We start from the raw sequence: 27,572 nt of genomic DNA, 5'->3' as shown, positions 1-27,572 counted from the left end.
TCAGACTGAAGCTGTAGGGGAGGAGGAGGCCTCACAGGGGCACACTGCCGTGTTGTGCAGAGGCCCCAGCACCAGGAAGGGCACACCTGAACACACACACAGTCCCACAAGCACCCATGTCATAAGTTTTGCCTGCTGTGGCCAGAGGTGCAGGGGCCCAGAACCCAGACTCCCCCTGCACCTATCTCCTTCACAGCTGGCAGGCATTGTGGCCACAGCAGGCCCTAGCAGGCCTGCATTTTTCACCCCCCATCCCCAGTGCCTTAACACACACACAGTATCACCTATGTTATGAGTTTTGCATCTCAGAAGTTTGAGGTGCAGTTTCCCAGAAACCCCTGCACCTATCTCCTTGAAACTTGGCAGGCTTTGTGACCTTGGCAAGAGCTACCACCCCTGCAGTTTTCACCATGCTGTGGCTTAACACACACACGTGACATGAGTTTTGCATTCAGAACTTTGAGGTGCAGTTTCCCAGATACCCCTGCAGCTATCACCTTGAACCTTCGCAGGCTTCATGCCTTCAGCAGAGGCTACAAGTCCTGCAAGTTTCATCTAAATCAGCCAAAAAACAACAAAGTTTTAGATATTTCATTGATTCCCCATTATACCCTATGGCCAAATCTCTGAATCTTTTCGGAATTGAAAAGCGATTCAATATGGATTCATAGATTTGGCTTCCAAATCATTTGAATCATCTCTGAATCCAAATCACGATCTGAAGCTTTGCACAGCCATGGAGCTGCAGGAAGCCCGGTGCTTCACTCCACAGCTGTAGACACAGCAAACTAAAACTCAGAGGAGCTTTAGTTTGCTGCACCCCAAGTCATTTAGGGTGCATTATACTGCCGAATTTCCTACGACAGTTGGAATTAATGCGCAACACACCACTCAGGCATGCAAACACCGACACCATTAAAGTGGTACAAAAGCATTTAGCCCACTTTAAAGTATTGTGCACACACACCCCTCATTTAATCTACACATGGCCATGGATGCTAAATAGGACTTCCTAGGCTTCTAGGTGGTGGAATCTGTAAGCAAAAGGAGCAAAGGACAAATCAGTCTGAATAGGCCCTGCATAAATATTCTTCTTAGAATGTTCTCCTTGTCATTTTGTGATAGAGGATACTGAGCTAGCTGGACCTGTGATCTGTCCTAGTATGACATTTCTTTTGTCCTGATGTTCTATGCTATCTTTTACCAATTAATGAATTGCACATAGATTATTTTTATATTTCTGCTTGGAAGTAAGGCAGCAATACATGGCAGGGAAAAATCAGTTGCAGTAATTCTTGTTGACATATTCAATAAGCTGTGTGCAAGCTTTATGCAGTATAATAAAATAGCAAAAGTTACATGGCATTCTTTGTGAATTACAAGTGTCAGTAATAAATAATTTTTATTTTTCCATGCTTGATATAACTTAGGATAGCAGAATTTGTTTCTTTTTTGTTGTCACTCCTTATATTAAGTAGTATGAGGAAATTCAACCAAAAATGTGAACTGGTTCATTTCTTTATTTTAAGCAGTAAACCAGATGTGAAAGCACAGCTCTTTAGAGCTCTTGATCTGAGGCTTGGAGGGTTAATTTTCAAAATGCAGATACTGCAGTATTAGTCTGGAGTTTGAGCATGTCATTTGCAAAAAAAACCCACTCTTGCATGTCATTTGCAAAAAAAACCAAACTTGATGACATTTCACTTCATGGCATTTCATTTTAAATGCCAGAGTGTTAACCACTAAAACTCCATTAATACAAGGAGAAAAACTGCATAGATAAAAGCAAAGAATAAAATAAGCAAAGTGCATAATGCTATTTTTCTTCTAATAGCAAAGCTTTAACCGTATTATCTATACAACACGATCTAGCCTGATTTCATTACCAACAATTTAGTGTGCGTTTTGTATTTTAAGAGGTGGGCAATTTTATAAGCGTCATTAGTTATGCTCTTTCAAATCTTTTACATGCTACCCAAAATTGGGTTTCTGGTTACGTATATTGAATACACTCAGGTCTCTCTTTATGCGAGGGTTGCGTTCCAAAAAAACCTCGCATAAAGCAAATTCGTATAAAGCAAAACCATTATTATATGTAATTAATAGGGATACATACCAGCCTCACTCTACTGCCCCCCAAGCCATATCATATTCAAACAGTAATCACACAATACAATAACTGCTGCGCGGAGAGGCTGCGAGCTCCACGCTGCAAGCAGCAGCATAGGCAGGGAGCGTGTTGCCAGGGCACCATGGGGCAGACTGGAGAGGCACCCGGGGGAGGGAAGCAGGGCAGCAGGGAATGCCAGCTGCTCGCCGCTCCTGGCTTCACCCTGCTTCCCTTCCCTGAGTGGTGACACTCCCACTGCACGAGCCGCTGCTTGCAGTGCAGAGTGACACCTTCTATGTGTGGCCCCACTGTTCCCTGCTTCCCTGCCCCAGGTGCCTCCACAGGGAGCTTGTAGCCTCTCCATGTAGCCCTGTTGTTCCCAGCCGTGCCAGGTCGTGGCCACTGGGCTGGAGAGGCGCCTGGGACAGGGAAACAGGGCAGCAGGAAATGGTGGCTCCTCATCCTGCACTGCCCTGGGGACGCACCTCCTTTGCTTGCTGCTCTTTGAGGGGCTCAGCCCCGCACCACAGAAGGTACGTGGCCAAAGCAGTGGGGTACGGGCTCTGGGACCAGGCAGGAAGAAAAGCCAAGCCAGGCCCAGGATTGGGGCCAGGGCCCACTGTGCCCGTGCATCCACTTCCCCTTGGAAGTGTGCATGGTAGTGGGGAGCCAGCCCTCCCCCAGTGAGCCACTGGAGGCTCCATCTTGCTCCCCACTGGGGCCCTGCTGCTTCACACTGTGGCCCTGGGCCCCAAGCACCCCCTGGCTGGACAGAAGCCCCAGCCCTGCCCAGCTCTCTTCCTATAGGGGCCTCAATTCCTTTCTTCCCCACCACTTACCAGCCAGAGCTGCCCTTGAGGCTACTTAGGGCCATGTGCATGTGCTATACATGCATGTGGCATCCCCTGTCTTATTGCCTTCCTTCCACTTCCTCCCAGCTCCCTGCAGGCTGGAACTCCGCCAGCCTGCTGGGAGCTCATTCCTGGCCGACTTCGCATAAGATCAGATTTTTCTTGCACAAAGTGAATTTCTGGTATAAATAAGGTTGCTGCCTATAAGTGAATTTGCACAAAACGAATTTGCATAGAGACCCGAGTATAATAAAACAGATTCAGAGTATATGTTTGTGTTGTATGGATGTTTGCTTATTAACATGTATGGAAATGTGGTACCCTTTACTGATTTCAAAGCCATGGATCACTGTTGATCTACAGAGTGTTTATTTGCAATCTTCAGAAAACTGGCTGGCACAGACCCTCTTGTGTTCCCCTTGTTAAATCACGTTATATAAAAAATTACATGACATGCTTTCTTAATTTTACTTTTCCAATGTTTTAGTCACCCTTAGGAAAACAGGTGGTCCACCCAGTCATAAATGGGAAAGGTGTCCACAAAACATTTTTTGTGAAGATGTAATCAACACTGAGAAAACCAAGAATCTCTCTGTAGAGCTATTAATTATGTGTTCAAATACTTTGCATAAAGCTGAAAATAATCTTCACATTGTCTTTAATAGAGAAACTGGCAATACTGTAGCTCATTTTGGAAACTGACAGTTTAGCCACTTCTATAAAAACTCAGCAGTGCTTGTTTAAGTAATGTGTTCCTTATTTTGACTACTAGTACTTGCCCTGGTTTTTAACCATGAGACCAGTTCTTATCTCTCTCTCTTTCTCAGCTGTACACTCTTCCTCACCAGCACTTCCTCTTCTGTTCTCATAGGATGAAAAAGCAGAAGGATTCATCAGTTTACCTGAGTTCAGGATAGATAGAGCCATTGAATGCAGAAGGAAACAGTAAGTGCTAATCAAGTTGTTCTACAAATATAAGGATTGTTTTAAGCATGTTGGATAAAGTAGGTCACTTGGAAAAGCAGACAGATACTAAGAATTCATAAGTGCCTGGAAAAAGAGAATTGTATAGAAAATGCTGAAACATGCCGACTTTATTTTATAGCCCATGTAAGTGTTTCTTCACTTAAAGGATGTAACTTGAAAGAAATGGCATGAGCTGTAACACAAATAGAAATAATTATGTACCTCTCTCACTCACTGTTCTGGTACCTGTGTTCAGTGTTAATGAAATGAGTGAATCAGTATAAAAATGTATTTCTAGGCAACAGGAAAAACTTTCTTAAATCCATGCAGCCTATAAGGATGGAACCACCTTCTTTCTGCAGAAGAACACTTAGTATCACAGAATAGGGTCACTGTAACTCATTATGCCTACTACAGTGCAGATGGGAGTAATATGTAGAAGGTGGTAATTTTTCATTTCATATTAAGGGTGTGAGATGTTCCCACTTGTTGTAATATTTAGGTTCCAAAGATTAATGAACTGCAGCTTGGTATCTCAACCTCTCCCTTGCATTGCTCAGCAGTATGTCACCATTACTTGCTTGTGTTCCCAATACAAACAAATCCATCTTTAAGGCATATTTAGTGATAGGCAGTTACTGACAGCATTGTAATTTACAAAATCTGTCTGGCCAGCAGGGCTGGTATTTGGACTGACAGCTGCTGAGTATAGGAGGATTAGCACAAGAGTTCCAGTGCTTTGAGACTAGCACTTCACCAAAGTATCATAATTTATTCCAATCTCACTTCTGCATACTGCCTATAAAATATTGAAAACTTCCTGCCTTCAGGAGCTGCAGAGAATAGCATTAATTCCATTATGAGATGCCATTAGCAGTTTCATTACTAAAGCTCTCCTAGTTATAATTTAATGTCTCATGTATCTACACATGAAGAACATGGTATTGATCTCTTCAGAAAACACTTCCTACAACTATAAATATGTACATAAGAAACCATTCATGATATTAATTAGAACAAGGACTATTGATGTAGATAACAGTTTTCCTCACTTACTGATTATTATCTCATCGTAGCATTACTCTCTCAGAAACAGACAGTAGTGTTGTATTTTGTACTGCAATTTTTCCTTACACCTGAGGAACTCAGTGTATTAAAAATTTGTCAATCCTCATAAATCCCCACAAGAGAAGTGAATAAATATTAGCAACAATCCAATACATAGTGTGGAAAATCCCCACTTTACTGAGGGTATAACTAAGGCTTACAGGGCTCCTATACATATGCAGGGAGGCTGCTTCAACACACTGTAATTCCAGCGCATCAGAGCAGACTTGATTAATCACCAGCTCCAGCAGAATAATCAAGTCTTCTAGGGCTGTATGAAACAGCTATGTTATGATTCGGTTTTGGATTCAGCATTTTGGAGGGACAGTTATTCATTTCGGTGTTTCGGATCGCTCTCCCGTTTCAGTTTTGCCGAATCTGTTTCAGAGTTCTGATGCTGTTTTGGTGTTTTGGCCATAGGCTATAATGGGGGATCACTAAAATGCCTATAATTTTGTCATTTCATGCCTCGTTTGGATAAAAATTGCAGGGATGGTAATCCCTTCTGAAGGCATGAATCCTGCTATGTTTCAAGGAGATAGGTACAGGGGCTTTTGTGAAAATGTACCTCAAACTGTTCAAAGCAAAACTCATATCACTTGCCAGCAATGGCAGCCTACTGTCATCCCACATGCAGATCCAGGGACTGTGCGGGGCTGTGCCAGACTCCTCCCAGGGGCTGCGGGCCCCTGGATCTGCATGCAGGATGACAGCAGGCTGCCACTGCAGGCTGGAACCAGTGCCAGCACAGAAAGACTGGTGCTGCCACTGGCCCAGCCAGCAATAGCATCCTGCTGCCATTTGCATGCTCCACGCACTGTGAAACTAAGAGGGAGGGGGAAGAGAGGTGGAAGGACTGCTCTGATATGACATCTATAGCTGGCCAGTGTCTGTGATCTGTCCCTGAGATCCCTTCCAATCCCAGTCCTCTAGGGGAAGGACAGCGGCCTGCTGTCATCCCACATGCAGATCAGGGGGCTGCACCCCCCAGGAGGGCTGCAGGGCTGTGCCAGACTCATCCACGGGGAACGGGCCGCCAGATCTGCATATGGGATGACAGCAGGCGCTATCGGGAGGCTCTGCCATGAGCCCTTGGAGGTCCTGATCAATCCTGCTGCAGCCAGTGAGTGCAGGGCTAAGCAGGGCAGAGATGGGGGCTTCTGCTGCAGCTCCTCCAGCTGTGCCTGCCTGGTGCTGCTGGTGAGTGCAGGGATTTAAAAAAAAAAAAAAGCTCCTGGACAGTGGCTGGAGCATGCAGATGACAGCCAGCTGGTGCTGCTGGCTATGGCCAGCAGCAGCACCAGTCTTCCTGGCACTCAGCGCATAGTGAGCCAAGCAGACTTGGGTGCCAGTGCTGGCCCCAGCCAGCAGCAGCAGCCTGCTGTCATCCCACACGCAGATCTGGAGGCCCGCACCCCCCAGGATGAGTCTGGCACAGCTTCGCAGCCCTCCTGGGGGGTGCGGCCCCCTGATCTGCATGCGGGATGATAGCAAGCTGCTGTCCCTCCCCCAGAGCACTGGAACTGGAAGGGACCTCAGGGACAGATCGCAGACACTGACCAGCTATAGATGTCAATATCAGAGCAGTTCTTCCACCCCTCTTCCCCCTCCCTCTTAGTTTCTGTTTCCCTGCAAGCCCATCTCCAAAACTCTGAAACTTTCAGAAATTTTCTGAAACATTTCAGATGGTTTCATTTCATTTCAGAGATGTTTCAGAGCCTTACATTTCATTTCAGATTCAGTGTTTCAGGTGCCAAAATGGGCCAAAATACCTCTGAAACAAAACAGCTGCTGAAATTTCACACAGCCCTTAGTAATTATAACCGGCTCCAGCAAATTAATCAAGTTTGACAAGCATTAGTTCAAAGCACCCCACCACCATTTTTCAGTGTGGGGATGCTGATACGCGTGACATTCCAGGAGCTTTTAATTAGTATACCCCACCCCCACCTTCTGGAGCATGTCTATAAATGCCGACAGAGGTTAGGTGATTTAACTGAGTTCAAAGTGTCAGTGCACAAAATTAGAAAGAGCTTCTAGTCCTTTGCTCTAAACACTTCCCCCCAGAAAACCATTTCCAAAGTGTACAGACACTGAAGGAAAGTCGGGGCACATCCAGACAGGCACAATCATAAGGTATGTGGCACCACAAACACATTTGCAGTGCCACATGCTGAACAGCCTGGTATTCTCTGCACTGCAAGGGTGCACTGCCCGATCATGCGCTGCTCTATTTTTTCTTCTGCTAGATATCCAGGGGTAAAAAAAAATAGCAGGAAAAAAAAACACTGCAGCTGCCAGCCAGGCTCTGCCCAGAAGGATCACCACAGCTGCAGACCTAGAAAGCTCGCAGGACCCCAGTTAAGGCTTCTGGGACCAGCCCAGTGCTGGCCCCAGCCTAACCTACCACCCTCAGGGTAACTATCCGAGTGCCAAAGTGCATGTGGCATGGTCATTCCCAGGGGACAAGTAGCAGTGGTGCAGGGTGCACTGCTGCTACTTGTCCCTAGAGAACCAAACTTTCACACACATCTGGATATGCCCTCTCTGAGTCTAACTTCTGTTTTTTCACAATGTTTAGATTAATGTGTTTTAGAACACAAATCTGCCATCCAAAATCAGCTGCAAATTTCCTTGGACACGAAGGGAAAGTGTTTATGTCTATCCAATATTGAGAGTCTCTGTGTCTGCAGAGTCAAATCATTTTTCAGTGTTGAAGGCTGTATAATAATCTTTTTAGAGAGTTACATGCTATTTGTATTTTACAATGTGAAAATTATTAAGAGATATAAAATAAGAAACCTGAGAAACCTAGCTTCCTTTACCTTCTCCCAAGGCACATCCCAAGACTCCACTTATACCTAACATACCCTAATTCAAGCTCCTCCTACTTCATATAACTCCTAGCACCACTCCACCACTATTATAGGCACATTTTCCTTGCATGAAATATTCTGGAATTTGTATTTATCATTCCTCTCTGGAGAGAGCTCAGGATGACTTCCCATACCTAATTCCACCCAAACAATAAAGAAAATATTTAGCAAAAAACAGCCTTCTGCCTTCTCTGGTTTTTAGAAAGTATTGAAAAATGTTGCTTTCTAGGACCTCCACTTCAGAATATTTCTCTCACTAGGTAGCACTTTTTACTAAATAACTATGAAATTTAGTTTGACCCAAGAAATCTGAAAAATTAGCTTGATCCTGTGTTACAGGACATACTCCTATATTTCAAGAGTAGCTCCATGAAGCTTAGTCAAACTACATGACTGCAAATAGTTTAAATGGAAAGAGCATCAGGCCTAAAAACTGATGTAAATACAGATGCAGAACTGGTGAGGGGAGGAGAAGGAGGTTGGTTGTACCCTACTTCGATTCCTGGTCCACTCAAACTTTAAAACCAACTGCCTGGGTGGGGCAGCAGTATTTCTATTCAGGCAGTAATGACTTTTTAAATGCTTTTGATGGTACAGCATTCAAACTATACTTTCTTCCACCATTTTGTTGTCTATTAGACATTACCAGGAATGGCTCTCTCCTATTTCATACCCCTAAAGACAGTTTTTAGCTTTAACTAAAAACCTTAACTGAGATGTGGTAATATTAACTCAGGTTTAGAAATGACTGACAGCAAAGTATTAGAGGCACTGTTAAGACACTCAAGAAGTCTATATTTTATGAAACTGAATGAAATGTACATTTAAATATAATGACTACAGGGCTAATGACACAATATCTTTTGACTATTTTTGCCATGTTTGTTGTGTTTTTTCAAACTCAATTTATAATCTAGCAAATGAGTGCACATTCCAATAGTTATATTTGTTCTTGCTTTGTTTTTAAACTGAGTAATAAAGAGCTAGCTCCCTATCATACTAGTAAAGCTGCTAGTTTCTCCTAAACTGGAGACATATATGTTGTTTTATATGTTATGATGTTCCACACAAAATCCTAGATCCACCCATTTGTAAATAAGGGCATGAGAAAAATAGACCTATTTTTATTCAAGTAATTGTTTTGTGGATTCAAATCTTTTTAAGTAAGCAGTTGAAAAGTTACATAAAAGGGGCACTTCTTGTTACAGTAACTGGAGCTGAAATCACAATGCTAAATTTATTTCAACAATCTTAAAGAACAGTCAAAAATAACAGTGGCAGTTATTTAGGGAGCTGGACTACTTTCTTAAAACACCTGTTGCATTTATTCCAAGTCATTACCAAGTAAGGAATGCAGGGCTGGGGGTTTTATTTATTGAACAAAGTCATCTTTGGTCTCAAAGGAAAAAGGAATAGATGTTTCTCTTTCCAGTGTCTATGCCAGGCATGAGAAAACTGTTTTACTGAGTAATTTTTACTGCTGTCCACGTTTTCATATTGAGTGTAATGCCCTTAAGAAAATTTTGACAATGAATAATTACTGGATTACTATGCCCTACATAGTTTGATGCACTGCCTCACTAATACAATTAATGCAGGTGCTTAATTTTATAAATGGGAATCATGACATTGCCTACTCCAGAAGCAATAGTTTTAAGCTCTGATAGGCTTGCCTTTACTACTGGAGATTTTATACCGGATGTCATTGAAAGGTATTTCATTGTATACAAGCACATCATCAAGAATAACAATTCTCAGGTTAAGAGGGTGTACTAACTGAGGTGGAGCAGTGCACTGATGCAGCTATACTGGTTTTCCTGGCCCAACTAGCTCATTCAGAGCTTGTTCAGGTATCTCTGTGCAGTACTACACCATGTGTAGATATACCCTGGCAGTCTTAGCTATTTGTTGACAATATAGAAATTGAGACTCAGGAATGCTGGATTCTATTTTAGGCTCTGGAGTGGAGTGTGGTCTTTTTGGCAGAGACTCTTCTGCCTGTTCCCCCAAGTTTACCCCTTAAGTTATGCCACCTCAAACTTCTGTCTCTTCTTCATACTTGGCTCCATGCTCCCATTTTCTGCTCTTATTCCATCCCAGTATCTTTATCAATCAAGACCCTGTCTCTCTTTCCAGGCTCACTATCCAAGCCCCAACATCTACCCCTGTACCATTGTCTTTCCTTTTGGGATGATAAATATTCATTCCTCCCAAAGGTTGGATCAGTGAGGTCATAGAGCATGTTTTAGTAGCCCATGGGGATGGCATGTGGGGATTAACCAGCAAAAGGAACAGCAACACACTTTAACATGTTAATCAGGGTAGATTCTTGGGAGACTGGAGATGTTAAGTAGTCTCCACTGAACACATGTGAGCTACAGTTGTTTAAGAAATTATAATTTGGCCTAAACTGGGGTATTTTCAAGGGGACAAAACACACATCCCTGATTGAAAATTGAGCCCTTGTCAAATTCCCTCCTCTAAAGTACCAACATGCTGGAGCTGTTAGAGGAAAAGGTCATCAGTTTCCAACATGTTAAATCAATGTATGTTTTTTTCTTAAAAATGGCCAAACCATTTGGGGTCAATCTGAGGCAAACACTAACTTTCACTCCTAATGGTTAATATTGTAAGCTTTCACTCTTCATAGTTTCATAGTTAGTAGGGTCGGAAGGGACCTGAGCAGATCATCAAGTCCGCCTCCCTGCCATGGAAGGAAAGAGTACTGGGGTCAAACGACCCCAGCAAGGTGATGGTTAATGGTTAATATTTTGCCAAGTTATAAATAACTGAAAACATGGTCTGATAATTGGAATGTTAGTCAACCTAATAATAGGCAGTGCTATTAAGACTGCCTGTAATATATAGCTCACATTGACACCTCTTAATAAAAGAAGTTAAATATATTCAGCGTCATCAAAAACATTGCAAATAATATATCTGGCTTACATGCGAAAATGTAGCAAGAATAGTTTGTCTTCATCTTTGCTTTCTATTTTCATTACAGAATTAATAAAATTCTATTAAAATATCAATAGAATATAAAGGGGAACATTAGGGTTCTTGTCCCAGCTGTACCAGCAGATTGTAAGCCCTGACTGTATTACTGCAGAGGTTAGCTTGAGTGTTAGAGTATTAGAGTGTCAGAGTTAGAGCATAGGCTCAAAATATAAGTTGGAGCTGAAAAAAGCAGGTGTTAAACTCTGGGGATCGTAAGTGAAGTAGACAATTCAGAATCAGTGGGTGCGTCTACACATGCATTTTCACTGGCTTAAATTTACTGTGCAGTACATTACTGCACAGTGTGGGAATAGGCCAGAGTTTACACGTGCAGATGTTAAAGTGTACTAACACTGTGTGTGGACTGACTTGGGATTAAGGTTAGTCCCAAGTCAGTCCACACACACAGTGTGCAGTAAGGTGTCTCCACGTGTGTTACTGAGCAGTAACTAATTGGTCCTATGGTGACTTATGCTGAAGTTGGCATAAGTCACCATATTTACTGTGCAGTACAAGGCATGCATGTGTAGGTACGTTTCCATACTGTGCAGTAATTTCAGTTACTGCACAGTAAATACACATGTGTAAACACACCCAATGGATCTCAGAGAATAAAACTGGAGTTTGGTTAGATGAACTTTGTTATCTGACAAAGACCTTTTGGCTTGCCAGAGCCCATGTTCTGTTTGATGCTATAGCTTCCTACAGCATGCCCTTTGTCCCTTTTGTTCATCCCTAACTAGTACAATATATTATATTGCTGATAATCCTCATACAGTGATGTGAATGTGGAGAAAAATATTTAACCAGAAATTGAAAATATAATGTCAGGGTATTTCAAGAAAGTGAAAATGATTAAACAAGGTCTAAAGAGACTTGTTACATCTGAGAATATGTCTACACTGTACTGCAGTGTATTGTAGAGATACCTGACCTAGCATTACACAAGCTGACTTAGCTATTGGAAGCAGTCTTGAAGAGCTCTGCATGGGCTGACTTTCCTCCTCTCCTATTTGTAATGTGCCATTCACCATAGTGCTCTAGAGCAGCATTTCTCAACCCGTGGGGCACAACCCAAAAATGGGTTGCAAGAATATATGAAAGGGTCACAAACAAACTTTAAAAATGGATTTTCCTTTAAAGAAGAAAAATATGTGAAACCATGGCTTTTCCCTTGTAGGGTGGCAGAGTTCCAGCCTGCAAGGAGCTGTTTGGGGGCCCCCAAGACCCACGCTCCTCCCCACCCCACACACCCACCCCCTGCCCCACACACTGAGGGGCTGGGAGGTATCAGATCAGGAGCGAGGAACACTGGGTTAGGACTGGCCATTGATGTTTACAAATGGATCCTGGTACAAAAAAAAGTTGAGAACAACTGCTTTAGAGCAGTGTTCTCCAAACTTTTTTGATCACGCATCCCTATCAGTAAAAAAATTTTGAGCACACACCCCCCATATATGTATATTTATATAAATATAAATAGAAGTTCTAATGTTTTCTTCCTGCACCCCAATGGATTGTCTTGCACACCCCTGGGGTGCAAACACCCCACTTTGGAGACCACTGCTTTAGGGCACTCCTACACTAAATAGGACTTTGTACAGACACCAGGGTCAGCCATCTTGCTAAAGCAGCAGAGGATTGTGCTGGCCACTTGGTGTGGGCAAGCAGACTGAATTAATAAGTGGGACATGGGCAGTGCTCTGATGTTAAGGTACCTGCCACTAAATCATTATGCTAACCATAAAAAAGCAACAAAGACTCCTAGGTGAACCATAGTCTACCTATTAGTCTATGATTTCTTTCATGTAGCAAGCAAAACAAAGCTATTGTATTGGTGCCTTATTTTTAATGCATAAAATTAGCTCGTGTATGCCATCTAGTGGCCACCTGAAAATATTTCAATCCCTGTCATGGTAGTTTGAATGATGTAGCCATGATGGTCCTGGCAGCGTGAGGAGCAAGGATTTGAGGGGTAATATATTTTAATGGACCAACTGTATACTTGGAATAAAATTAGACAAGCTTTCAAATGCAAGCCATTCTTAGGGGTTGCTGGTGTATTTACTGCTTTTTTTTAACTGCAAAACAGGATTTTTCCAGTGGATTAACTTTCCTGGCAATAATGTTAATAACACTTGTGCATTCACCATGTTACCCCAACTGGCACTAATAACTTATGTATTGGAGAATTTGATCTCATCACGTCGTTAAAATATCACAAGTTTTAGTCAAAATGGACTGTGACACAGTTATACCTGTCAGCAAAGGACGGGTGAGTAATCAGTGAGATGAAAGGATAATGTCTGAGCAGTAAATTAGCACTGTCCAAATTGTTCATTCAAGGCCTAGATACCATTTAAGTTCTATTTTGGGGGCTTCTGTGGCTTTATCTTCACCCTCTGCCCAAGGATGAATTCCAACCCTAAAAGTGACTCCTTTGCCATTGGGGAGGAATCTGCACAGGAACAGGGTTCTATATTCTCATACTACATACACAATTATTTATGTCCAGTTTATTTGTCTTGGGGATCTTGTTGCTTCATGCCTTAATATTAATGATGGAGTACAGAAAGAAATCAGTGTGACAGACTTCCACAGCTTTGATCATTAACTCTGACATTCTGAAAAACTCATAATAGATAACAGAACTTTGTCATTTACATTAGGCTGTGAACAGCATAACTCTTCATCTCAGCTTTTTTTCATCATGCCAAGTCTACCATTTCCTGATCCAGTTCTTAATAATTCTGATTAGAATATCCACTCTTGCAGGAAAATTAATCTAAATATTGCAAATTGTTGATCCCAGAATATTTCAAAGTTAATCAAAATGGTAGATTCCTTCATTCTCTGACATAAGGCCAAATTCTATTTTAACTTTCTGTGCCTCAGTAGTACTTACAGCCACATAAGTGCAATTTTTGGCACTTACAGACTTTAGATTTTGTTTCTTCTTACATAACAGCATTCACCCTGTACCTCAGGCTCAGAAGATTCACTGTGACTGCCTATGGCAAAATAGAAGTAAAATTGAATTTTGCCTATGGCAAAATCTTGGCTAAGGTAAAATAGAATCACCAGGGTACACATATTACTGCATGGAAATCCTTGCAACTTTAGCTGAAGAAAAACCAAAGCAAGTGACTTGTGACATTGCCCAAAGCACTTGATTATGGGAGTGCTTAGCTGAGAAATGGGAGATGCAGGTTTCCCCGCTCTCTGAGTGAGAGGGGTTAGAACCCCAGTCTTCCTCCACCTGGGCAATTTCCTTAGCACTAGACAACTGAGCTAAAAGGCAGAGGATCTGCCTCCTCCTCCACCCTGTCCCTTCAGGTACTTATACATTTACCTGGGTGATCCTGGTCTGCTACAAGTAGAGACAGGACTTGGCCCTTGGTACTTTGGACTAGGACAGTGCTATTCAACTTCCAGGCAGCCAGGTACTGCAGAGCTATGGGCTACGTGCCAGAGAGGCCACGTGCAGTGTGGATGAGCAGGTAGGTGCCCCCTCAGATCCCTCCCACTACATGGGCTGCCCAGCATGCCCCACAGTATAAGCAGCCTTGCTCCCTACTCACCCACCTATGTTCACCATGTGGGCATGCACCCCCTGCAGCACCTGCAACCCCACTGACCCCTGCCACACACACCATCCAACTGAAGTACAGGCAGCCCAGCTACCTTCTTTGCTTAGGTCAGGCATTCCTGCTTCCTCCCAGGCACTGGGGCAGAAGCAAGTAGGGGGAAGTGGGGAGTGGCAGCCAGGCAGGAGCCCACAGACCACATGCTAACCCACTGTGGGGATGTGCAACCCTTGGGTCATCAATTGGATAGCCCTGATCCAGAATATTCTCCATAACGTGATGATGAAAATATAACAGATAAAGTCATTGTTGCTCTCAGTAGGTTTATATAATTGTTCAACATGAGAGGACACAGGATGAGCTGTGTATGCATTTTTTTTGTGCTATATTCAACCAATCCTGAAACATACTCCATATAAACAAAGTTATAGCCAGGATGATGCCAGGTGAGAAAAGAATAAGGATTATTGATCTCAGATCTTTGTTAATGTAGCTCAGGGGCACTCCACTAAAGTAAGTGATGAATGGTTGACTTATGCTAGCCAAAGATTTAATAGCTGCAGTGGGAGTCAATGGACCACTAGGAATGTGGGATAGGGCTGCTCTCTCTCTCTCTCATGCTGTTCTAATTATCTCACAGGAAAATGGTGCAGTCAAAATTCTGTTTAAGTTCCATGCACTTAAAAAGGTACAAAGATTAAGTCACACTGTTAGTGCAATCTAAACAGTTTTACCAGCTTCTTACAAAAGGACAGGCCGTTTTTGATCTAGTCCTAAGTAGTGAATGAGATTTGATGCAAAGGGTGGGTGTTATATTGACCACAATGCAATTGGGTTTGACATCCATATTAAAAAAGGAGACAAGAAGAAAAGCTACTACAGTAGCCTTTAGCTTTAAAAGGCTATACCAAATCTTACACAAAAATGAGGTAGCTAATTAGACAGAAGTTAAAAGGGCCCCCTAAGAAGTTGAAGAATTTGGGGGTCACAAAATGAAACTAGTAGGTAGTAAGTTTAAAACTAATAAAAGGAAATTCTTTTTCAAACTGTGGAACTCCCTTCCATCAGATGTTGTGGAAGCTGACGGTTTCGCTTCCCCAAGGGATTGGCCAAATTCTGGGAAGAAAGGTGCATCAAGAGCAAATGAACATGGGAGTTAGGAATAAAGCCTCTAAATCAAAACTTCCTAGACCTTAAATGCTGGAGGCTGTGAGAGAGGAACAGTGGGAAAAAACCCTGGCCACATCCAGTTCACTCCTTTTCATCATCCACTCTCTGCCACTGTATAAGAGGATATGGGCAAGATGGACAGTCTGGCCCAGTACATGGCAATTCTCTTGTTCTTATGTACTTAAAGTACAAAATTAAGTCACACCATTAGTGATTTAGTGAATTAGCAGAATACTTTTCATAGCAGGAAGCTGAACCAAAGTATATCCTTTTAGTGGATATTTTTAGATAGGCATCCATTAACTTTGAGGCATTAAGCTTTTCGCCTCCCCACGGTTTTCCAGATAATTGATTTAAAAGACTAATAATAGGATAAAAAGACTTTCACTTCTATATATAGCCTGCTTCTGGTAAGCAACCCCAGTATTATCAGATACATTTCTTGATGACCTCTGATATAACAGTCCTGGACTTGGTGCATAATTGTCCACCTCATTGGCACCCAGGTGTCAGAAAAATCTATGACTGAGTAAGCAGGAACAACAAACTTCTCTCTCACTACAAGAAAGGTGCTCAAAGATTATGTATGAGACATATTTGTAGTGCTATGTACAAAAAAAGCCTGCTTTTTTCTGTCAATTATTAGTAGGTATTGGTCTCTAGCACTGTCAATCCTGTTTCTTTCACAGGCACTATATTCACTTGAGTTTCTATTAAAACAGAGCTACAAAAATCAGCACAATAAACTTTGTTTCTAAATCTGTAGTTGCACTCTCTCTCTCACTGCTTTTTAGTTTGTAATACCATTAGGGAAATTTTCAGAGTAAGTAACCTGCAAGATAGTATTGTAAAGAAAAAAATTCTAACAATTACTTAGCTATTCTGAAGAAAAATATTCTTTTCCTTGAAAAGTTCATGTGAAATTCAAAAACAGATTAATGGTAGTTCTCTACCACCTGAATCCAGAATTGGTCCCTGTATGTATTGTTTGTAATTATGTAATCCAAAAGTTAAATATTGAGACACTTATTTTGAATGCTATAGGGTTTTATTGTTACAGTTGGTAATTAGGTATATTTTCAGTGTCATCTGCAGTTGCACTATGTTGATAGTTTCATATATTCATAGAAGTCAGGGGCTGGAAGGGACCTCACAAGAACATCAGGTCCAGCCCACCTGCTCTAAAAGTTGATTTATCCTTCAGTTTCTTTTCCTCCTCCTTTGTTGCTATAAAAGTAAGCTCTTGGGTTAAAACAATATGTTCTTTTCTAATATATTAAAAATACTGTAAAAATAAAGAAGATTATTAAAAATAATAATGTGGTGAAACAAAATCCTCTCTTTTCAGAATGTCATATCTTCCCCTTCCTTTTTCTCTGTGTTGTTTCTCTTTGTTTTGGGTTTTTTTTCCCCTGATTAGGGAAAGATTCCAGTCACTTGAATACTGTAAATAAAGAGTATGGGATCAGAGTTTTATGCCTTTTGACTAGCTGACTGTCTAGGGTACTAGAAATTGTAACTTAAACAATGCATAACGTTTCAAAAGCACCCAGGTCATTGACTTTCAATAGCACTTAAGCCCCATATGGTACGGTTATGTGACACAAGGCAGCATCATGCTGAGACAAGCTCTATGTCCGCTAACCCCCCAAACTGGAAGCTATAGAGCCACATTTGCACACCACTGTATATTGGGCCAGGGAGTTCTGCTGAAGCCCTTACATAGTTCAAGCCGTCTGATTCATGGCTAGTGCATGCAGAGCTGGTACATGCAGAGCTGGTACAGCATCTCTCAGCACAGCAGTACTTTGCACGGCATAAACATAGTATAAGTGATTTAGGAGTGTTTAGAATTCTTTACTGAATACCAGTTACAAACAGAAATCAACCTGTGGCACATGCAGTCAAAGATCTTTAGTTGTGAGTATGACAACATCTACAGATTTGTTTAGAGAGAAATTCATGTTGAGCCCTCAAATGTCTGAAGCTCTGAAATATGCTGAAGAATCTGAGAGATCAGTTTTAGCATTTTTCAATTTATTTGAAAAATGTGTGTAAATTTATTTTAAAACGGGAAAGAAAAATCTTTCTAGACAGACTCTTGGAAAATAAAACTGGGTTTCTCCTTTGTGCTTATTTTACAGCGCCTTTAAAGCATGCCACCCCAAAATTAAGAGCTTCTACTTTGCGACGGACTGTCTTGAAGAAATGAATAGGTAAGTTATATTTATGTTCTTTATTCTCCCACTATATTATTTTACTGGCATTTGCAAAGTAGCACCATGTGTGGGAAATATTATTGTATCTATTTCTGGACTGCAAATCTCACTGTTGGGAGAGCATTGTCATCTTTTTTCTCTTTTCGTAAAATGATGAAAAAATCCCTATCAGATGTTCAGGGACTTTCATTCTCTTTGCTTCTTCCTAAGACGACACTGGTAGTAGACACTTCTGTTGCCTACAATATGTTACATCAGTGAGGGCTCTTGATAATAGATAAAGGCCAGGATGGCAAATGTTGCAGAATGACTTGGGTAAAGTACCTGGAGCTATATAGCCACGTTAGCACAGTCTTCCACCAGAGCTAGTTAGCCTTACCAGGTGTTACATCAATCATGCCATGGGTTTTTTTCTCTGCCCCAGAAACATCATGTCCTGTGCACAGCTACAAGTGCAAAAGACAGGCTGTCAATAGGGGTAAGAAGTGTCACACCAGCTTACACTACTGCTTCTGATCCAACAGGGGAGTTCTCTGAACTCAACACTGGTCAGCAGCTTAACTGACTCCCCTACCCTTTGCCCTTCAGCACCCAGAGCTGCGTAAGAGAGGTGGTGGGAGAGTGGAAATCTTTGTCTCACAGAGAGTTAGACAAGCTTGCGATTCCTCTTTTCTGGTACTGGACAGAGCAAGGGAAATTCCTCCCCTGAGCCAAGGAGGCCTCTCAGCCTTGGGCAAAGAACACAGCGGGTTCTCCAGAGCAGAACCAGGTGCTCTGAGCAATCTCTCCACCAGAGAGTCAGGCCTTTTGGGAATTCCCTTTCCCCATGCTGGGAAAAGCACAGATTGGTGGGAAAAACCTTCCCTTGTGCCCAGCAAGAGTCTTGTCAGGGAAATCCTTCCCTAGTGCTGAGCAAACCACAGGGCATGGAGGGGGAAGGAATTGGGAATTAGCCCCTGGCATGAAGACAAGTGCATGGCCAGGGACTGAGGATTCCTCCCCTTTCCCCAAGCTAAGCAAAGTCTGTGCTTGTTGCTGGTACATGTTGTAGCGCTTGAGTCCTCTCTTGACTGGTGCCCTACCCCCAGGTGACATCAGGGTGGGACCCCGAATTGTCACCACCTGGGTGTTCTGGTCACTGTTCCGTTCTGGCTGCCACAACTTGAGAACTGTGTCCCAAGAAGAATGTCAACAGGTGGCTTGTGGGATCCCACACCTTGGTTTCTTCGTGGGGCTTCAACCTCCCCTTTACCCCACCCTTACCACATCCAGTGCCAGAACGGACGTTGGGGTCTTGAGGTCTCTATTACAGTTGATCACTTCTCATCCAACAGCCCTACTGTTGAGGGGATGAATGATCCCCTGGCTGCCAGCATCTCTTAGGCCATCCCTTGGCTATGGACTGAGGCCACTGCAACTGAACTCACCTCAATTTTGAGGTTCTAGTGTTCTCATAAAGAAAAACCCAAAAGCAAACATCAATGAAAATAAATCAGCAACTGCTGGTGTGGACTCCGGGTTGTGCTTCCTCAGGCCCACTGACCCCTGCCGGGGTGCCTCTTATCTCCCCCATACTGCGCTGTGTTCTATGGGCTCAGCAGCTCCCCACTGTGGTCTCACAGCATTAATATGGGCCCTCTGTAGGGTCACCACTCCTTCCCACCACGGCCCCATCTGACCTGAAGCAGGATCTGGCCTGGTTGTTCCTGTTGTCACTCCAGCTGCCTGTCTCGGCAGCCATGTTCTGCTCCCTGTTGTGTGCTGGCCCCTTCTAGCTGTGGCCCCAGGGCTCTGTACCGCTGACCACTCTGCTGCCTGCCTTGGCCCCAAATTTCTGCCCCTCCGCAGAGATCCCCTGATGGCATGGCTCTCCAGCAACACACAGCCTGCTCCTTGTGGCCACACACCACTTCTCCATTGGGCTCAGCCGTGCTCCATGGCCCCCTTCTTAGCAGTACTTCAGTGAGTGCCTCAGCTGTGGCACACAGCCCACTCCTGCCAGCCTCAATACCACGCTCCATTTCCCCACTGTGCTCAGTGCTATTCCACGGACCTCCTCCAGGGTTTCTCCTGGGTGTGCCTCTGCCTTGGCACACAGCTGGCTCCTCCCACCCTTTGGACCACGCTCAGCTGCCCTGCTCGGCAGTATCCCGTGGCATCTCTGCACTGTCCAGCTCTGTCCTCCGCTCCTCCCTCGGTTGCTCTCCCAGCCACCTTTTCATGGGCCCCCTTTTCTCCCAGGCCACATCCTTCCCCTCTGCTAATTCATAGGCTCAGGCTGCTCTGAACCCAGCATGCCTGAGCCTCTCCCGGCATCCACCCACAGCTGTCACTCATCAGCCTGCCTATGGTAAGTAATGGGGAAAGCCTGGGTGGGCTGTCTCTTCCTCTTTTACCATATTGTTTTCAAAAGACCGAAGAGTCAAGCTTATAAAACAAACAAAATTGTTTATTCAGAGAGCTGTGTCTGACCTACTGTTCTGCTGCTGCTTTTTGTTCCATCCTGACATCCCCAACAAATAACAGCTTACACATAACACTCTTAAAGGTATCCACACATCTTCCCCATTTACATGCAACTTGTCCCCATGTATCACAGGCTGGGGTCCTTAAGGATGGCCATGATGTCCCCAAGGCCCCTTTACCATGCCAAGTTGGCCCAATGGGCACCATCTGTTCTCACCCGCCACATCTTTGATGGAGTGATTAATAGGAAGGCTGCCTTTAAGTCCTCTTGGACACGGTTTTGATTGGTTCTCTGGACCCCATGGGTTCCTGGACCCCTGGTGCATCCCATCTTCAAAATAGATGTCACAATGGGTGTTTTGGAGCACCCTAGCCTTATGGGCTATGCTTGGGTCCAACCACCCCTTTACCACACCCCCAGCCTCACAGGCGGTACTGACATTGTCTGGTCTAGGCCTTGTTGTAATTTGGCCCCCTTGTCCTCCCTGGGCTCTCTGAAGCTCTGTCTCGCTCTGTGCCTCACTGGCACTGGGGTCTGTGCACCCCAAATGCCGTGCCCTCTCTGGCACCAGGGTCTCCATTCTGATGTGGGCCCTGAGTGATGCCTCCTCCTTCCCCTAATAGCCTCACCGAAACCACCAGTCTTATACAACAGCAAACAAAACACAAGCCCCTGGGCTGTAACATAAATTCAAGCCGCCTGTCTATAATATCAATCAAGCCACACCGGGGTACTCCGTCCCTCAACAGTATCAGGACCTGTACCTGCAGTTAGGCCTCTCCCCTTTACTTGCTCTGGGAGAGCTCCTTCTCCCTTGGCTGCTGGCAAACAACTGCCCTCCTGGCCTCAGCCCTGGGATTTATATATGGGCCAGGCCCTACCCTTTCCGGTCAGCTGACCGCTGGCAGGTGTGGGCCACTAACTCATTCTGGCTGCCCTGATAACCAGCAGCTGGGGCTTCCAACTCACTGCTAGGGCTCTTCCCCAGCAGTTCCAGCTCTTTAAAGGAGCAGGGCACCTTAGTGCCCTGCAACACCATGTAATACTAACATTGCAAGTTTAGTTCATCCCGTAGTTCAAGCACATTTAAACAGGTCTCTGTTTAGTCTTTGTGTTGGCTTTTTGGCTCTAAGTGATCTTCTTAGTTTCTCTGCATTCTCAATCCTTATTGGTTACATATTATATGAATGTTGCCCTGTAATTTAAATGACAGGGAAACATCAGTGTGTGAATCTGTAGCTTTTTTCAGCAATTTCTTCACGGTTTGTACTCCATTTTCCACAAAACTGTTGGATTGTGGATATTTAGGACCTGAGGTCTTGTGATGGAATCCATATTTTTTTGCAAAATCTTTAAACTCAAGACAGTTGAACTGAGATTTGTTGTCTGTTCTCACAATTTGCAGAATCCCATGTCTAACAAAAATCGATTTGATGTGAGTTATGACATGGTTTGCTGTGGTGCTTTCAAACGATGCAATTTTAGGACAGTGAGAATAATAATCCAGAATTAATACATAATTTTCCCTGCATGTATGAATAGGTCAGTGCCCACTTTATACCACGGAGCTACGGGCTCCTCCATGCCCATCATGGGCTCTTTCCTTTGCACTGCTCTGTACTTTAGGCACTTTGTGAAAGCCTTTACAGCATCTTTTATGTCATTATTTATGTTGGGCCAATATAGACCACCCTTACTCTCCTTTTGTATTTTTCACTGTCTAGATGCCCCTCATGTGTTCTGTTTTACATTCTTTCTTTAGCACTACTGAAACAAGTCACGAGCCTTTGAACAAAATGCCATCTAGTACTGCCAGCTCTTCCTTGAGCTGAGAGTAGGGCCTAGGTATATGTTTTCCAGGCCAACCAGAACAAATAGCTATTATCACTTTTACAATGTGATGTCCTATACAGTAGTTTCTGCAATTAGTACCCACATTTTCTGTGACAGGAATCACTCTTTTAATGAAATTAACATGTATTATGTCTGAGTCTGGAATTCCGTCCATTTCTGTTGTGTTATATGCTCTGGACAAAGTATCTGCAATAAGTAGATGTTTTCCTGGCATGTACTCTATGTCTAGAGCATGCATTTGCAGTTGAAAGAAAAGTATCTGTAATCTGGGTGGCATGTCTGATAACCCTCTCTTTGCTATAGTTGCCAGAAAGTTAAGATCAGTTTCAGCTATCACAGGCTTCCCATAGATGAATATATGACATTTCTTACAGCCATATGCCAGGGCTAAACTTTCTTTCTCAATTTGTGCATACTGACACTGACTTAGAGAGTGCCCTAGATGCATATGCTACTGGTCTCCAGTTATCCCCGTGTTTTTCATAGAGTCATAGATGTTTGGGTCAGAAAGGACCTCAGTAGATCATCGAATCCAACCCCCTGCCCTCAGCAGGAAAGAGCGCTGGGGTCAGATGCCCCCAGCCAGGTGCATGTCTAGCCTCTTCTTAAAGACCCCCAAAGTAGGGGAGAACACCACCTTCCTTGGAAGCCCGTTCCAGATTCTGGCAACCTTTGCTGTAAAGAAGTTCTTCCTGATGTCTAACTTAAATCTGCTCTCCATCAGTTTGTGGCTGTTGTTCCTAGTTACTCCAAAGGGTGCCCTGGTAAACAGAGCATTTCCTATTCCTTGCTGCTCCCCCCTTCCCCGATCAATTTGTAGGCAGCCACAAGATTGCCTCTCAGCCTTCTCTTGCAGAAGCTGAAGAGATCCAGGGCCCTCAATTTCTCCTTGTAGGGCTTTGCCTGCAGGCCCCTAGCCATACGAGTAACCATCCTCTGAACCCTCTCGAGGTTGTCCACATCCCTCTTGACGTGTGGCACCCAAAACTGGATGCAGGACTCCAACTGTGGACTGACCAATGCTGCATAGATGGGAAGTATCACCTCCCTGAACCTCTTTGTCGTGTACCTGCTAATGCATGATAAAGTGTGGTTAGCTTTACTGATTGTTTCATCAAATTGATGACTCGTACTCATCTTGGTGTCAACAATGACTCTGAGATCCTTTTCTGCTGCTGTGCTGATGAGAAAGTCCTCCCATAACCTGCAAGCATGCAGGTGATTCCTTCTCCCTAGGTGCAGTATCTTGCACTTGTCCTTGTTGAACTGCATCCTATTCTGTTCCGCCCACTTTTCCCACCTGTCCAGATCCACCTGGATTCATTGCCTACCCTCTAGTGTGTTAACTTTACCCCATAATTTGGTATCATCTGCAAATTTGGACAGAGTGCTTTCCACACCCTCATCCAAGTCACTGATGAAGACATTGAACAGGTCCAAGGACCGAGCCCTGTGGGACTCTACTGCCCATATCTTTCCAGGTCAGTAATGACCCATCCACTACCACTCTCTGGGTGTGACCCCTAAGCCAATTTGTCACCCACCTGACCATGTAATAATCTATGTCACAGTCGCTCACTTTATATGTGAGAATAGGATGAGATACCATATCAAAGGCTTTCTTAAAATCCAAGTAGATGGCATCTACCTCTATTCCCGTGTCTAAATATTTTGTGACCTTGTCATAAAAAGAAAGGTTAGTCAGGCAGGATCTACTTTCTATGAATCCATGCTGGTTGCCCTTCAGCATTGTTTTTCCCATTGGACTCCCACAAATGTGATCCTTAATCATTTTTTCAAAGGTTTTCGCAAGGATAAAGGTGAGACTAACTGGTCTGTAGTTACCCAGATCCTCCTTCCTCCCCTTCTTGAAAATAGAGACCACATTGGCCCTTTTCCAGTCCTCTGGGACCTGACCTGAGTACCAAGAGTGCTCAAACATCCATGTCAGTGGCTCTGCTATGACACTGGTCAATTCCTTCAGCACCCTTGGATGAAGATCATTCAGGCCTGCTGACTTAAACACATCCAGCCCCTCCAAGTGTCCCTTCACTAAGTCAGTGCTAACAGTTGGTGGGCTGGTTTCCCTTTTGTGCCACTCTATGGTCCAGTTGGGAGATTTGTCCTGATCCATGTTCAGGAATACAGAGGCAAAAAACTCATTGAAGAGCTCAGCCTTCTCCCCCCTATGTGTCACTAATTGCCCTAGTTTATCCTGTAGGGGTCCTATGCTACCCTGTGCCTTCTTTTTACTCCCTATATACCTGAAGAAGGACTTTTTGTTGTCTTTAATTGTTGTTACTGGCCAAGTTCCATTTCTGCTTTGGCCTTTCTGACTACCTCCCTGCAAGTGTGGGCCAAGTAGGTGTACAATAGATATAGCTAACCCCTGCTTCCACTGCCTTTATGTCTCTTTTTTGCCCCTAGGCTTTCCTGGATTTCCCTGTTCAGCCAGAACAGTTTCTTGGCACCTTTGCCCCCTTTCCTGTGCAGTGGGATTGTCTCCTTCTGTGCCGGTAGGATTTTTCCCTTTAGGAATGACCACCCTTCCTGGATTCCCATCTCACCAATGCTCCTGCTCTTCAGTGCCCCACTAACTAATCTCCTGAGCACACTGAAGTTAGCTCTTCTGAAGTCTAGCACTTTTACCCTACTGGTTATCCTTCCCACCCTATGCCAGATGGTGAATTCAATCAAGCGATGGTCACTGTCCCATAGGTTGCCTTGTGACAGTAAATCCCCCACCAAGTCATCTCCTGTAGCCAGCCCCAAGTCCAGTAAGGCATTTCCCCTAGTGGGACTATATACCTCCTGTGTTAGGTGAAGGTCCTGGATGCAGGTTAAGAACCTATGTGAACAGTTGGATTTAGCTGATGTCAGAACAGTTTAGGTCACCAATAACAACCATGCCCCTTGACCATACGGCCTCTCATTGCTGTCTGGAGAATTCCAGGTCCAACTCATCCTCCTGATATGGTGGTCTGTAGTAGACCCTCACTACCAATTCCCTTTTCCCCTGGCCCCCTTGCATTCTTACCCATAGTACCTCAATTTGCCCCTCCTCTGGTCCCATCTTGATTATGGAAGATATTTATTGCTCCTTAACATAGATGGCAACACTTCCCCCACCCCCTTCTCCCTACTCTATCTTGACTGTACGGACTATAGCCCTTAATACTTACTGCCCAATCGTGGGTAGGGTCCCACCAAGTTTCAGTTAGCCCAACTAAGTTGAAGTTCTTCTTTGCAAGCAAGAGTGTGAGTTCCTCCTGCTTGTTCCCCACACTCCTAGCATTAGTGTAGAAACACTTGAGCCCCCCAGTGGGTGCCCTTGGTGCCCCCCTGCCCTGATGCCCATTGGGCCCCTTAGTACTACCATGGGTTGATCCAGCACATGGCTCATGGTTTGTTGATCCTAGGTTCTCTCTATTGTCTACATCCCCATCCCCCGACAAACTTAATTTAAAACCCTGTGTAGGAGATCAGCCAACCAATAAGAGAACAGACACTTACCTTTCAAAGAGAGATGAAGACTATCACATCCCAGGATGCCCCTTTCATAGAAGTGTGGATCATGGTCGAAGAAGCATAAACTTGCATGGTGACACCAACTCTGGAGCCACAAGTTGACTTCTTTGATGCAGGTGTTGTGATGTGGGCCATGACTGCCGACTGGGAGGATCGACGAGAAGACCACCTATGCCCCCATCTTCCTAAGCCCGACCCCCAGAGCCCTGTAGTCACTCATGATATGGTTTGGACTACTCCTGGCTGCATCATTTGTGCCCACATGGATGAGGACCATGGGATAGTAGGTAGAGGGCAGGATGAGGTAGTGAATCCTCTCGGTGATGTCCCAGATCCTGGCTCTGGATCCATGGGATCCGGGTGACAGATGGGTCCCTCTGTTCCTCTCAGGAAGGAGTCACCCACCATGATAACTCAGCATCTCTTCTGTCAGCTGCCCAGATGACCCTCAGCTTAGATGGTGCTGGCTGTGGCTTCCTCTACTGTGCTCTCCTCCAGGGCTTCCAGGGCCTTGTATCTGTTCCCCAGTTGCACTGGGGAAGCTATTTCAGGAGCACAATGTCTGGCTCTGGAGGTGCCAGACCTCCAGATGTCTGGCTCTGGAGGTGCTCCAATGGCTCTGGAGGATCTTCTGGAGTCATAGTATTTTAGTACTGGAGCTTTCATTATTTTTTCCTTCAAGTTTTTAAATTCAGCTTCATCTTCATGTTCCCACGTCCACCAAGCATTCTTTTGTAGAAGCAAGCTAAAGTGTTTGATCTGCTCTACTAAGTTAGGTAGAGAGTTCCCTACAAAATTGATCATTCCCAATAATCTTTGCACTCCTTCTTTATCTGGGAGGGGCATGTTTGTAATGGCTTTAACCCTTACAGGATCGATTTGTACCCCTTTTTCAGAGAGCTTTTCTCCCAGATATGTTATTTCTTTGACCCTAAATTTGCATTTTTGTTTGTTCAGTTTCAACCCTGCTCTGCAAGTTTTTTCTAGTGTCTTTCTTTGTCTCAAGACATGTTCTTCCATAGTATTTCCCCAACTAATACATAATTAATATAAACCATAGTTCCATCAAGACCTTCAAAAATTTATTGAATCTTTCTGTGAAGTACTTCAGATGCAGAACACAGTCCAAAAGGAAGTCTACAAAAGCAATACCTTCCAAAGGGTGTATTGAAAGTGTATAATCTAGTGCTCTTCTTTTCTAGGGGCACTTGCCAAAATTCAGAAGAAGCATCGAAAGTAGAGAAATATTTAGCTTCTGCCATGTTGCCAAAAACTTCTTCCCTAGTGGGAATGGGAAAATGCTCCCTTTTGATATACCTATTTATTTGCTTAGGATCCAGACACAATCTCAAGGATCCATCTTATTTTTTATTATGACCAGTGAATGAACCCAAGCAGCTGGTTGCTCTACTGTTTCTATTATGTCCATGTTAACTAATCTATCTAATTCCTTTTTCAGTTTCTCCTTTAGTGCAAGTGGAACATTTCTTGGAGTATGTATGGTGGGAGTATTCTATCTTATACTCAGTTGACAGTTTCTCTATGCCTTGAATCATATCAGAAAACTCTTCTTCTGTGTTCTTGTTTTCTAGTCCGTTAATGGCATCCATTCTCTTAATTGAGTCTAGAGTTTTATATGTTTGCAACCCGATAATTGGCACTAGGTTTCCTGGACCTGTTACAAACTGAACTGTAACTATATTAGCCTTATGTCTAACATGCAGTGCTCCAAACATCCTTGGTTGCTGTCATGTTTCCATTATATGCTCTAAGTTTCACTTTCTTACTCTCATAGTACACAGGTTTAGTTTTCATTTTTTTGAATAATGTATTCTGG

At 43.8% G+C, this 27,572-nt stretch overlaps 1 protein-coding gene across 1 annotated transcript in view; it reads left to right on the top strand.

The window, feature by feature from the left end:
• LOC109300639 (connector enhancer of kinase suppressor of ras 2-like) overlaps positions 1-27,572 on the top strand; it is a 152,060-nt gene that overhangs the window by 66,429 nt on the left and 58,059 nt on the right. Inside the window, exons 5-6 of the mRNA XM_019521384.1 lie at positions 3,833-3,906; positions 17,812-17,883. Of these exons, the coding sequence (XP_019376929.1) occupies positions 3,833-3,906; positions 17,812-17,883 (146 nt within the window). The remainder of the gene's footprint in view (positions 1-3,832; positions 3,907-17,811; positions 17,884-27,572) is intronic.

The sequence above is a fragment of the Gavialis gangeticus genome, unplaced genomic scaffold (assembly GCF_001723915.1).
Source record: "Gavialis gangeticus isolate Ggan-Ray unplaced genomic scaffold, GavGan_comp1, whole genome shotgun sequence".
Lineage (NCBI taxonomy): Eukaryota > Metazoa > Chordata > Crocodylia > Gavialidae > Gavialis > Gavialis gangeticus.
The sequence above is the reverse complement of the archived record's forward strand: the minus strand, read 5'-3'. Positions and strand labels throughout refer to the sequence as shown.